Raw genomic sequence first — 14955 nt, 5'->3', positions numbered from 1 at the left:
AGAAAATTAATGGACCTTTGGTGATTGTGGTTTGGATTGGGCGTAGGAGTGGTGATACTACTCCGTAAAACGTTCTATTCAGAATGTTAAATAGCTTCATAGAAAGCCTAATTCGAGGTAATTTCTTACCCCGAAGTGAGAAATAAAGGTCTTCGTACTCTTGTGACCTTGAACAGCCCTAATCCGTGGATTTAGGCCGATTTGTAACTATCTTTAAACTCCAGATTTGAAGCAACAGTATTAAGAGCACAACTGATTGGTCCCAAAAGGCTAGTGATTCAGATACTTCCGAAGCACTATGGAAACCATGGTTTGCAGCAACTTGCAAGTACTCCTGCATGCGATAAATGCATGAAAGAAGACTACATTGCGCTGTTATAGTCTTTAGGTCACCCGACAATTTCATAAACATTTTGGTTATTAATTAAAAGGAATTCCAGTTAATACTAACATAAAAATTCATACCCAGATCTAGACGATAAGATGCTTTAATCTCAGGTAAGAATCCATATCTCCAGTGAATATCTACAGACCTCCGAACATCGGGATGATTTTGAAATCTAAGTTCTGGATCGGAGAACTTTACCCGTCTCCTGATCGCTGGTAGGTTTGGAATCCCTCCATCTGCATTCTATATCAAAGGAAAATAGAATAAATTTAGGGTTATTTTAATTTTAAAACTTCATAATAGTGATATAGCTTTAATTTAAAAATTTTAAGTTTCGACAGAAAAATATCATAGAAGGAATCAAATGTTTTTTTAAATATTTAAAACAGAATTTAAGTAGTAAAAGTATGTATAGTTTTTAAAAAATAGTAATTGTAATTTTTGATTAAAAATATTTCTTCCAAAACCAGTTAAATCACAAGTGATTAGATTGATTTTGGAAGAAATCCTTCCGCCTCATGGTCATGTAGCGAAAATTATATTAAAGAAAAAGTAATAATAAAATTTTATTCAATTGTGATTTAAATATGGCATATACCTTCAACTTTATTCATTATCACTTTATATAAATTATTAATCCATAAAATTCAAATAGTTTATCAATAAAATTCAACCCTTGTGGTTGCAACTGTTACAAATAAATAAAATAATACAACTGATTCCGATTCATTTTTAGTGACTATTGAACATCTTTTTTTAACTTTTTGCATTTACCGTTGCCTTTGTATAATTGAATGTATAAAAATATATTATTAATAAATTTCTAATTCTGAATCTATCACTCAGTATAAAATTTTCGATTGTGATATTAATGTATGATGGTTGCACCAGGAAAGAAGCCATTATAGAATAGGTCCAACTCAACTGACGATATAAGACTACTAATGATATATTACGTAACATTCTAGAACAGTTGAAAAAAATGTTAAACTTTACTCTAGTGGACATGTGGAAACTCCTCAATAACCGTTGATTGTAAGCAAAAAACGAAATTAAGTAAATTCTCTAATTAAAACATGGAATGAATTTCAGAAATTATAGAGTTCAAGGCGGACTTGCGACTTGGGAAATGGCCAAGGGAAAAACTGATGATAAGAAAGTGTTTTTAAGATGTTTGGAACAACACGTTATCAGATAAAAGGATAATTTTGTTAAAGTGTAGCCCAATGCTTTAGGAAGCAAATTGCGAGTGCAATAGAAATTTTGGAATAGAATTACATATTAAGATCATTTGGTATAGTGCTAATATCAACGGATTACTTAGTTATATAAAAAAGGAGGCCAACAATGATGAAAAATAACATCAGCGTTAAAAAATGCTAACGAAAATGAGTTAAAGTACGGTAAAAATAACCCTACGCCATGGGTTCACATCTCTACGTTGTATCATATTGAACAACATGGAGAGAGATTCTTTTCTCTAATGGCTGTATTTTTTCCTCGGTTACACATTGAAAATGAATAAGATGTTTGTCTCTTACAGGCATTCTTATGGACCATCACATCCCAACTTTTTTTTTTTCACATGATGTCCGAATTTCGGGTCTTACTTTCCCAAACCAATACTTGTTCTACTGCGTCGAAATTTCCCAAAAGATATATTATTGCAAACCAGAGTTGGTCAAAAGTTAGCTATAACTAACGATTAAAACGTAAAGCTAAATTAGCTGTTGTTCCATAGGAAACTAAAAACTAATCGGTTAGTTGTTAGCTGATTGCTAACTCTTGGAACTAAATCAGCCATCATCTGAAACCAGCAACCAACATTCAGTTATGAAGCGTTGGCCTATAGGTAAAACCAATATTTAGTTAGTTCTATCAATAGTTTCTACTACAAAATAATATTATAATACAAAAATCCAAGTACAGGATTCATCTTAATTTTTTTATATTAGACATATCGCCATGTTTATGTTTTCTTATGCCAATCGATTAATTTCAGAGGTGCTGTGAATGAAAAAATAATCCTTATTACGATAACGCCCTTGTGCATCGATTTATTTTAACTTTTCGGATTTGAAGCATATTAGGGTCCCTTTTTAAGATTTCGGAGGTTCTGAAAATGAAAATAAAATCGATTTTGTAATCGTCCGCGCGCGAGTCGGTTCATTTTAACTTTCCGGATTTTTAGCATATTGGGGTCCCCATATGTGTTTTCAGGGATGCTGGAAATGATAATAAAATCGATTTTGTGATATGTTAGATGTTAGAAATCCTGAAAAAGAAGTAAACGTAGTAGTAAATTGCTCCGCCATGGAAGGAAACCGAGCCAGGCTGTCTAGAAAGACCGGAATTTTCGCCCTCGTGGAGTCGAACTTCTCCCGTTTGATGGAAGAAGAAAATTATCCTTTCTTCAGGGAGTTCATTTACGGGTGGAAGGAGGTGATGGGCCCCACTCATTTCACAATGGGAAGGGCTTAACCGTCCGACATCGGCGAACCACCAGAAGAAGAGGAAGTTCACCCAGACTGAAACCAGAAAGGCAGGACCAGGCTGGCAAACTGCAGTGGACAAAGTGCAGCGCCATCAGTAAGGCGCTCAACGCGCTGGGCTGCACCACAGATAAAACTGTTCCCTATAATAATTAAAAGGAACCTTCCTCCTCCCCAACATTATTATTGTAATAATAATTTTTTTAAATATAAATTTAAAAAAAACTGTTAATTTTTGGGATCAGTGGCATGCACAAACCCCAGCGCACAACACCACTGCTGCCGCACTCCGTATGCCAGAAATGCCAAGAGAGGGGTATTAAAAAAAATCCAAAATGTTAAAATAAACCGATAAGCAGTTGCGCGATTATAAAATCGATTTTTTTATTTCATTTTCAGCTCCTCTGAAATGTTACGAAAGGACCCCAATACGTTAGGCTAACCACTAATAGGGTTAACGAATTTCCTTTAAAAAATTGGAACTAATATAGTTATCTACCGCTAAATCTTACAACTAAATTAGTCCATTTCAACTAACAACTAATTTAGTTATAATGGGAACTAATGCTGACAACTATTAGTTTGTATTTAGTTAACTAAATATTAGCTAGCTAATACCCAACTCTGTTGCAAACAAACCCCGCGACTAAATATGAGAATGCTAATAGCGATAATGTTTGTGAAATTAATTACTCACCGCTTGGGCCGGGACACAGCACCTTAGATTCTGCCTCCGGTTTGTATAACCATTGGGTGCCCCTCCGCCAGGCAGACCAAAAGGCCAATAAACTGCCTGCAGAGCGTTCTACCATCAAGGAAACCAATTAGTCTTCACAACACTATTACAATCAATTGCATATTAAAGCTAACAATAAAAATGTGATGTATTGCTTTGTCCTAACCGCGTACCGTAATTGTTACGATATAATCTTCATCTATGATTATCGGGTTTTATAGGTAGCAGGTTTTCCACTAACTATTAAGCTGTAATGTCAACTGGATTCTTTTTTTTCTAATATAATATATTTATTGATATTAACAACTGTATAAAGATATATACACATAAATTTGCTGTTAGTGATAAAATGACCTGATACAAACATGTAGTGAATCTATCTATTGATAGACCTCAACTTGGTTCTGGCTGTCCAGAAAGTAACAGACGTTTTGGCCTATAGTGGTGATGGGTGGGGGTAGAGCCGTCATATTGGTGTCCGAACGTTCCTACATTCAGTACGCATCCAGCTATTGTAGCGTGAGCACTGTGCGTTCCTCACATTGCTCTCTGTGAGACGTCAAAATGTGCCCTCCAATAAAAAATCACGCCACTTGTGAAGTGCAGTCAGGGGATAATGAATGAAAGCCGAGTGAGGCAATGGTGCATTGATTTTAAAAATGGAACCAGTGTTCACGATAAGGACCGCAGTGGTAGGCCCATCGTTGTGACTCATTAGTCACATTGCAAATCAATGAAAAAATTCGTGAAAACTGTCGTTTCTCGATTACAGAACTGTTTGAATATTTCCCCCAAATTTCACGGAGTTTGGTGCACCAAATTATGGTAGAGAAGCTTGGTTACCACACATTTTGTGCTTGGTGGGTTCCGAAAATCCTAACGGAAGACAATAAGAAACAGAAACTGGCTGCAGCACCTTTCTCCAAGAATACAACACAAATGGTAATGCAGTTCTGGATCGTATCGTAACCGGGGACGAGACTTGGGTGATACAAAACAGCAGTCGATGGAATGGGCGCTCACACTTTCTCCCAAGAAAACACGAAAGTGTTTACAAACGCTGTCAGCAAGAAAGGTCATGGCTACTGTGTTTTAGGACTCAAGGGAGTGCTTCTCGTTGATTTTCTGGAACGTGGAGCAACAATCAACTCAGAAAAGTATTGTGTAACACTAAAAAGGTTACGGCGTGCCATACAAAATAAGCGTCAGGGAAAACTCAGCACCAACGTGTTGTTTTTTCACAAACACGGCTAATCGTACCCGGGCACTCTTGGATGGTTTTGGATGGGAGGTGTTTAACCATCCACCATACAGCCTGGATTTAGCGCCGAGCGATTACCACCTCTTTTCAACGATGAATGGCTCGGTAAACAACGCTTTGTTACTAACGCTCAACTGCATGCCGGTGTAAACCAGTGATTGAAATCGCAGGCGGCAGATTTCTACAGAAAGGGTATTGAAAAACTTTTGCTACGGTATGATAAATGTCTCAATCTGAATGGCGATTATGTAGAAAAATAGCTAGAGTGTACCTTTCAAATCTATATAATAAACTTTGGATTTTTCAATTTATGAATTGTTTATTTCAAAACGTCTGTTACTTTCTGGATAGCCCTCGTAAATTTGATGTAACTTGCTTAGCTTGAGTAGTGAACCCCCTGAGCTAAGCCGGGAGATGAAGAGGGGGCTAGTTCGGCGTCCTAGGTTACCGACTGCTATAATTGTAACGTGTGCTCACTTAGGCTGTGCTTCTGCTTGCATTTCGCGTGCGAATAATGTTCCAGAAAAAGGCGTGGAAAAGTTGGTTTCATCTCCAATTCATTTATAAATAATTTATTTCACTGTATCAATAATAGTTTAAAAGAAATGAATTACTTTTTATTTTCTAAATATTTTTAAATACTAAATATTCTAAATATTAAATCTATACTTTACTTAGTATATTTCATATAATTTTTACACATTTTAGCTGTTTGGAAACTGTCTACTATACACAGATTTAATCCGATAAGTAAAAACGCAAAAAATATAGGGTTCCTATTTGTGACAGATATTTTATTTTGTATTTTTGAGATGCTATGAAGATCGTTTGTGTGAACCACCAGTGCTACCATATTATCCAAGAACCACCACTGTAATTGTAGGAGACCACTACCTGTTGGTCTAGACTGTAACTATTATAGCCGCCGAAACCGGCTTACAACTATTCATAGTAAATAGCTTAATAGTAACATGTAACAACTATATAAGACATTGTAATATATATAAATGTATCATTTGAATCAATAAAGAATTTGCTGATCCACTAAAAGCTAAGTTCTTAAACGTGGTATCTCATGATGGCCTTTTAAAGCCCTGAGACTTAACTATGCCAAAATGAGAAGATCTCAGAATGAAATCCCGCTTCACGAGAAACATCCCATTAGGAGGCAGAGGACAACAATGTATAGTTTTGGAATGTTCATTCCACTACTATATTATAGGAAATGTATATTATCTTTTATTTTTCTGCTTTCTCTGGATCTCTCCTTCCTACACCTTGCTTCCTCCGGGCTTACATATTACTTCGTATATACAGGAATAGTACCCGTTAAAAGGATGTTACCTTCCTGCAAGACCCCCCCCCTACCTTGCATTCCTCCTTTGTGCCTACTGGAATAGTACCCTGTAGGACGAGGTTATCATCTTTAGAGAACTTACGGCTGGCACCCGTAAGTCCCATCTATCTATTCACCTCCTAATGAACTAGCTTGCCTAAATGTGCACGCATTGTCAAGGCCTTCTGGTCAAGAGTACATACCATAATCAGTGGGAGTAAGATTTTACTCAACTACCTCGACATCATTAAAAAAATATAATTAGAGATAATTAAATGATTTTTCCGTCTGAGAGTTACTTATCACAATATAAGAAGTAAGTAAAATTATGTTTTCTTGGTTTAAATTTACTGAATCCATCTGATAATATGATAATTGTAAATAAAAATTAATATACCTTGATTGTTTCTTGTTGTTTTCTTATTACATCGTCAGCTTTTTTCCTCCTCCAAATTTCTTCTCCTACCTCTCTATTCCACCTTCCCCTGTCGGTGGGTGGGAGTGTCATCATTGTTTCATCCATCTCAAAAAATTAATAATAATAATAAATAAGTGCAATAAAAAGAGATTTACGAGCATATATATGTATAAAACATGACCAAAATACATTGCGCATGCTTAAGCGAAAGTACACTACTTCTCAACTTTCTCCTAAATTAGTTTTTCGCATGGGTAAACGAAAGTAGTTGATGAATTTTATACCAGAATATGGCTGAACTAAGTCTCAACTTAGAGTAAAATCAGACGAGCCGGTTCCAAAATAGAGCTGTCCAAGAAAATACGTTTGCGCATGCTTAAGCGAATGGAGTAGATAATGGAACTTGATAAAATTGATACGGAACTAAACAGATACCAACCCACATAAGCCCTTAAAGTGCCATCAAAATCGGTATAACATTTCGATAAATTATGTCTAAACATAAATTTGACTAGAGATTCGGAACCAAATTTGTTCCTTCAAGCCTAGAACGTAAAATGCAAGTTAAAATTTTCGATTTAAATTATGTTCATTTCCAGCATGAACACAAAACTTCCATACCTTTTTTTAGTAAGAAAGCCAAATAAAATAATTTATGTAAATTACATTGTTTCAAAAAAAATCAGACGCAAGCGCAATTGACTACACTATCTACGCACGGCATTTCATGCAAGTATCATTAATATTATGAAAATTAATGAATTAAAATATTATGATATGTATAATTCTATGTAAAATATATTATTTTAGTTCAGGTTCGTATAAATATCTCATACAATGTGAACTTCCTATTTTATGTCTATATACATTTTTTCTTTAGAATATAGATATTGATAAAATCAAATTAATTAACTTAATATTGTTGAACAAATAAAAAGGTTTTTACATTATGGTATGAATTAATATCCTATTAGCTCTTCGACACCTTAATTACTACTTAAAAATATAAGTCAAACATGAAATATTAATTAAAATTAGTTACCTTTAATGAAATGAGTTTGAATCTTGTTGCCTATATCGGCATTGAAACTATTCTGAAACGGGTCGTGCTCCGTAACTGGGTCAATACGAAAACGTAGGGCATCGAACCGGTCCCATCTCCATTTATTTTCTGATTTCATGTTCTCACGCATTTAACAGTTTAAATATGTATCAATCGGACAATAAGTACATAATTTGTTTTAACTATAAGACTTTTATGGCATAATATAAATACCGATGTTTTCGTGACGACTGTTACCAACTTAAATGATAAAATACAGTACTTCTATATCAATACTTTTTGAAGACTTCCTACGAAAATAATTCAACTTAATGTCTGCGACAGAAAAATATGGAAAAATCAACATCGGTAGTATTGTGAAACTTTGTTTTATCATTTGAAATAAAAATGTTTAATTTGTTAATTTTTATGTTTTAAACAATATAATTTTTCTTCAAATTACTAAAGTAGTATCACTTTAAGAGAATATAATGAACACTTTTCAGTTTTGGATATAATCTTTGGTGACCAATATTCACATTAACCTATCAAAATTGAGAAATCAAACGATAGATCACTCAAATAAATGTGTCCAAGATTGAAAACATAAACATAAAATATATGTCTTCAGATACAAAATTTACTTAAATAGTCTTGAAGTAGTTGTTCTATGTATTTTATATAACAATTAAAGGATAAATATGTTACGTATTTAAATAATTCAATTCCATACCTTCATCCTTCTTCAAACCATAACGAAATGGCGGTTAAACTTCGTGCATTTTGCTACTACTAAAAGATGAAGAAAGCATAACATTACACTAAAAAATATATATAGTAGTTTAATTTAAAGTTCCTATAAACTTAAGAAGTAGGAAGAACCGAAATATTTCAGGCAACAATATTTAGTAAAAATGAGCCTTATAAATTAGGATAACATTCATCATGGAGGTTCCAGCAGTGTGCTGTTGATGTTTTTATCTCTGACGTGTCTTAGCCGCTAGACTGTTAATTTTTAGGTTTAAAGTTTAAAGACATTTATTTATTAAGCGTGCTAACAAGGTGCATCAAAATGATCCAAAGCGCATTAGATGAACTTCGGCGAATGAACAAACGTCAGGTATCAGTATTTTCTAGTTCACTACAGTTCTTGAATGAAACCTGCTATTTCTTTAAAATTTACAATAGCAACGATTTAATTAATTACTCTTGGGACTTACTTAGACCTCGTGTATTTTTTAGTTCATTTACCAATGTCTCAGTTTTGGAATGATAGTATCATCAGCTCTAATGATATGGAAAGGTTTAATGGTAGTCACAGGTAGTGAAAGCCCAATAGTTGTCGTTTTAAGGTAAGTTAGCATGTTAAAAAAACATAATCTTTTAGTTATTTTAATACTTCCTGTATAACCTAGTTTTTGTCTTAGGAATTCTTAAATTCTTCGTTTAACTTCTATCTTAAGAATTACATACTTTTGAAACATTTTATAATGTTTAAAAAGTATCGGTACTTTCCTCACTACAATGATAACCTTAACACTTCTCATGAGATTGTATGTCAATATCCTTAAAGCTAATTCTAGTATATGTTGATCGCCATTTGATGAAACATGGTTTAATATTGTCTCTCACAAAAATGAAGATTTTTTTGTCTAATTAAGAAAATAAGTGTCATTGGGAAAATATTTTGCTTTATCTTTAAGTATAATGTTGTTAATTGGATAACATATGTTTGTCAGTAGATAAACAGTCCTCTTTGTGTTATGTACCAAATATGACTAGAGAAAATTTTGCCTAGAATGCATTTATATTTCCTTATTACATATTCAAACATGAATGTTAATATTTATTGCTTAATCCTGCTGATGCCAAAGTAATAGTTATTTTATTTCAGTGGTAGTATGGAACCTGCATTTCATAGAGGAGACCTCTTATTCCTCACTAACTTTGAATCGGATCCTGTCCGAGTAGGAGAAATCGTAGTTTTCAAAGTGGAAGGAAGGGACATTCCTATTGTACATAGAGTTGTCAAGCTTCATGAGGGGTAAGTTCTTTCCTTATCGTAATTGTAAACAATTTTTTGTAAAGGATTTATTATCTATTATTTAGTACATTTGTCTATTTTTTTATTTTTTTATTAAACTAATAAAGCTTTCAGTTGGTTGTAGGAATTCTTTTAAGTAGATTTTATTGTATTATTCTTCATTATACACTAGCTGGGATTTTATTTAACATTAGCAGCTTATTATCACTTTAGCAAAAATCTCAATATTTCTGTTGCATAAGCCTACCCTAAAAAATGCTTAACCCTACATGAGTCAAATGACTAATTTGGTTCAGTACATGAATGATAAAATCTTGACCTGCCTAGTTATCATACTATGTCCTCAGTTTATGTTACAGTTTCAAGAACAAGTCTTTTGTATTTTTGTTGAAGAATATATTGAAAACAAATAATGTCAAAGTTCTTGTTAAGTAGCTTCAACATGGCAGTGGTGCTCAAAACTCTGTTATCAGTATTTATGACAAATTCACTATCATTATGTTTTTGACAGACAAAAATGATGATTGGTTGTAGATTTTGTAAGTTATAAATTCAATCAAAGTAATAAGTGATTAAATTAAGGAAACAAATTATAATTTAGAACAGTTAACTCCAAATTATTAATGTAATTGGTTTGATAAAAATTTACCAATAAAACGAACATAAATTAATAAATAATGGATCAAGATAATAAACAAAATCCATTTATTCCATTAATTTTATTGAGCTTTGTGACATAGATGTGTTAAACCATTTTGTTCTTATATCACACCTTCTTGATAATTATGTATATTATCTTAGATAATGTCTGATCTTTGTCCACTTATTAATACGTCTTTTGAATCAATTTAACTATCAAGGCCTGCATATATATTGTAGACAGTAAGTCTGGTCTGTCAATGCATGTATATGAATTGGTTAAGTTTGATTGACGTCACAGTACCATAGTAGGAAAAAGTAGAATTTTACAAGAGAAGGTTGTATTGATTATTTATGTTTCTTTATCGCTACCCCTCAATTCACTGATAAAACCTCTAGTTAGAAATTTTCTTTCTCGAAGTTATATTTTTTGTTTTAAATAATGGTTAGTCTTTAATTATAATTTAATCACGAGTCAAGAACATTATTAGTTATAAAAGCTGAACTAAAAATAAATTTTTAAACTCAAAGCCTGACATTTGTTCCTGTAGAAATTTAAATTATTGAAAGATTTTCATGTAAAAAATTGAAAAGCTAAAACTTCCATACAGTGGCAGTCTTTTTCCTAGTGAACGAATAATTTGGCTGCAGTTAATAATTAATTTACTGAGAATTGTAATAATTACATTAGTAAATAGATGGGTTTTAAAATCTTGGGAGTAAAATAAATAAATTTCAAAAAAATTAAATAAGAAAAAAATGTGAAATTACAATAAATCAGAATGGAGTAATTATTATTTTCATGTATTAACATGAAAATAATAATTTGAGAAGAAAGTAATACGAATTAAAAAATACAAATAATAATATATTATATCTTTACTGTTATTTGTATTTTTTAATTTGTAATATATTTAAAAATTACATGGTATTTATAAATTTTGATTGCAAAAAAAGATCAGTTTCTATTATTTTGGGAATAAATGGGCAGGAGGTGATTCAGAAGGTGATATTGGAAAGTGGGTAGCATAATGAAGCAATATATGAAAGTTGGTTGCTATGAAATTGCATTACAAGGATGATTTGATATTGGCAGTTCTATCAAAAGCTACTGTTTGGTGGGTCACTGTCTGCAAATCTTAACACTGAGAACAAGTATTCCAGGAGTGAATAGAGGATTTTAATTTAAAGAGATCAGAGATGTATGATGGACGGCAGGATTGAATAACTTGGTAGAGGAAGGATACCAGAAAGTATTTACATCAGTAGGAATGACTAAGCGACTGATGAGATGGGGGGAAGTCATTAATGTAGATAGCAAATAGGGTTATAATATTTAGATGATATATAATATATTGTAAATTATTATTTACAGCCAACTCACTATTTATTAAAGATTAAGAAGAAGAATATTTTTAATAAATTCTGCACATTCCTTTTAATATGGTTGTACATTAACTAACAGTTTTACCTTATATTTCGATTGGCATTATCACTTTAACTTATCTATATATGGAATTCGTTGTAAGGAAAAATATTGTGATTGTGCAAAATTTTAAATTTGACTTTTTGACGTTAATACTTTAACAACATTTTAAGGTCCCTAAATCGAAAAAAAAACCTAGTGTCGCAAAATGGTCAGTGTTTCTGTGAATGGCCTAGCTCAAAAACAAAAAGTAGTATGATAATAAAATTACATACCAGTAACTTGAGTGTACGTTTTTTGTTAATTTACTCAAAAATAGTTGATTTCAGAAAATTCTTTGGTAACTCTAATGGTGATTATATGTTACCATTCGAGTTACCAAAGAATTTGCTATGTCGACATATTGTCGCCATCTGAATGCTAAAGGTTAAGGGGGATGTAAAAATATTTTATGGTGTTTAATATCAGCTAGGTCTTATACTTATTGGAATAGTCTTCATAAGATTTAAATAACAAATTATTAAAAAATCTTCCTTTAAAGTACTGTTAATTTTATTTGAAAAAAATAAATAGTTCTCATTGTTAGCAATAATAAACAACAGATAGATATTTTTTAAATTTATGAAAAAAATAATGGACAAAAAAGAAAAATAGAAATATGCAATTCCAAAAGGAAAAGTCCAACCTTTCCCGATTGCATTATGGATTCGTTATCTTTTGTTAAATTTTTTTTTCTTGACAGAGAACGTTTATATTCATTATTCCCATCTCAAAAAATCCTAAAATATAAATTTTTATAACAACAGAAAAATCGTTAGGATGATGATATGGTTATTTTATTAATCAGCTAAATAAATATTTCTCTAATTACATCGCTGTGCAATAAAGGTGTTTTTTTTAAAATTATTTTATTGCAATAGTTGATTCTTATGAAGTTGTTCTATGTCTCATTATTCTACATATATTTCAGGAGAAATGGAACTGTTAAATTCTTAACGAAAGGTGACAACAATTCAGTAGATGATCGAGGACTATATGCCCCAGGTCAGCTATGGTTAACTTCTAAAGACATGGTCGGTCGAGCTCGAGGTTTTCTTCCACATGTTGGAATGGTCACTATCTACATGAATGAGTATCCTAAATTCAAGGTAAGCTCAGTTTATTTAAATTATGTTACTATTTGTAATCCTTACTGTTTTATTCCTGTAACCCAATAATTCCTATATTTATTACATATTTGACATTGTTTACATCCACACAATATTTTATTATAAGTATATTTAATTATTATGTTGTAAGTTGTAAAATAAATTATTTGTTGTGAAAAAACCTATCAGAAACACTGCATTATGTTCTCTTTAATCCTAACCAAGCACACTTTTTCAGCTTTGTAAGATATCACTGGAAGTTTTTAGAATTCAAGATACACTGTCAGAAATCACTGTACAACTAGTGGTGAATGTAGTGTATGATTCTTTGCTAAATAAAACATTTGATTCTTTCAACTGTTTATTATCTTTTAGTACAACATATTTAATTTTTTTTTTTTTTTTTATTTTCTTTAAGAATTGAGTGCAAAAAAATTCTTGTCATCCTTAAGATAGAAAAAAAAAACACATTATGCATATCTTTAAGATTATGTATTACAAATTAGAGAATATTTCTATTTATTTCACTAACTTGTTGATTGTATCAAATTAATTATTAAAGGATCGTACTATTGTAGAGATTAATGAATATTTTTTTTACTTTCAGTGTGCTGTTTTGGCGGCATTAGGATTATATGTTCTTGTCCATCGGGAATAGCGTAACACTTCAACGTTAGGCTCTTTAAACGTCAAAACACTCCAGAAGCTTGTCTTCTCAACTTGGCTATGTTCACTGAAGTTGAGTTCTTTCATTAATAATAAGATTGTGTTTACTTTTAAAAGGAGGATTTTCCTTCGGATTGTAAACTTGCACAAATTAATTTCTATTGTATTTAACAGTATGTTGATGTTGAAATGATGATCAGGAAGGAATAGTTTTCATTGTAATAACTATTCCATTATGAATAACTATAAAAATAGTTTCGGTTATAATTTAAAAGCCTAGTTCTGTATAGGTAGGTCAGCGTCTAACTGCGGCATACCTGTTTTGTTCAAATTATAAAATTATAATTTGTTGTTTTAGTCTAGTTTTGTTATCCATGTAATTTTTTTTTTTTTTGGAATCAAAAATTAAAATTCATATTCACTTTAAACATTTTAGAATCATAAACCTTATCAATAATCTTTATATGGATACCATAACTAAACTAGGCATCATGGTCTTTTGATCATGGGTTTGCTATATATGTTTCATGTAATTTTATTTAGTTAAGAAGTTTGATTAAACCTAATTAAATTATAAAAAAAAAATTGTCTTCTTGATTTTATAAAATTTATTGAAATGTAAATATAGGGATTTTGTATAGATGTGAATGATAATTCATATTTAAATATAACTAAAGGGCAATAGGCCCAATATGACCAATGTCTTCATAGTAAATGATTATCACTTCTATAATTCTTATGATATCCATTAAACAAAGATTCCAATTTGTACCAAGTTAAACATATTTTTATGTTCTAAATTGATTTTTTTTATGTAAAATAAACTAATTTCAAAGTCATTTCTTTGTTTTTGTTTTTTTTATATAAATCTGTTACGAGTACAAAATCATGCATTTATTTTTTACCAAATTATGTCAAAATATTTGTTCCTTTCTAAAAAGGCTGTTTTGTTTTCCCGAAAGAGAAAAAAAGCTGAATGGAAATACATTTATCAAATAGATTTTTGTCTTTTTTTACTTTTCTCATCCCATCTCCTTATTAATATTTTGTCTGTTATTTAACCCTCTTTCATAAGAGGAATAATTGAAATATTTGAGCACCATGTATCTAAAAAATTGGGAAACATATTCTGGAAATTTTTGTTACAATAAGGTTGGGAATTAATAAAAAGCTAATTTTCTAAAAGGCATTCATTTAAGATTATTTTTCAACTATAATTAATTTACTTAATAAAATTAAACATTTATTTAAAAGAACTGAAAAGTTTTAGGATTTTACATTCATAAACAAGTTATATTTGGATGAAAATAAACATAATAGGAATGTTGATGCTTAGGAAAAAATTAACCTCTATTGTTG

General features: G+C 31.3%; 2 protein-coding genes across 2 annotated transcripts in view; one reads left to right on the top strand and one right to left on the bottom strand.

The window, feature by feature from the left end:
• LOC106685845 (uncharacterized) overlaps nt 1-8635 on the bottom strand; it is a 41991-nt gene extending 33356 nt beyond the window's left edge. The window contains exons 1-4 of the mRNA XM_067049091.1: nt 8407-8635; nt 6611-6736; nt 3578-3685; nt 466-631 (exon numbers count right to left, since the gene is read on the bottom strand). Of these exons, the coding sequence (XP_066905192.1) occupies nt 466-631; nt 3578-3685; nt 6611-6736; nt 8407-8412 (406 nt within the window). The 5' untranslated portion in view covers nt 8413-8635. The remainder of the gene's footprint in view (nt 1-465; nt 632-3577; nt 3686-6610; nt 6737-8406) is intronic.
• Nucleotides 8633-14596, top strand: twr (signal peptidase complex catalytic subunit SEC11 homolog C twr). Its single transcript, XM_014428800.3, has 5 exons — nt 8633-8793; nt 8916-9025; nt 9568-9717; nt 12753-12930; nt 13538-14596. The coding sequence occupies exons 1-5, from the start codon at nt 8746-8748 to the stop codon at nt 13586-13588; spliced, it is 537 nt and encodes a 178-aa protein (XP_014284286.1). The 5' UTR covers nt 8633-8745; the 3' UTR covers nt 13589-14596.
• The last annotated feature ends 359 nt before the right edge of the window (nt 14597-14955 follow it).

Source organism: Halyomorpha halys, unplaced genomic scaffold (genome assembly GCF_000696795.3).
Source record: "Halyomorpha halys isolate HHAL.00 unplaced genomic scaffold, Hhal_1.1 Scaffold748.1, whole genome shotgun sequence".
Classification (NCBI taxonomy): domain Eukaryota; kingdom Metazoa; phylum Arthropoda; class Insecta; order Hemiptera; family Pentatomidae; genus Halyomorpha; species Halyomorpha halys.
The sequence above is the reverse complement of the archived record's forward strand: the minus strand, read 5'-3'. Positions and strand labels throughout refer to the sequence as shown.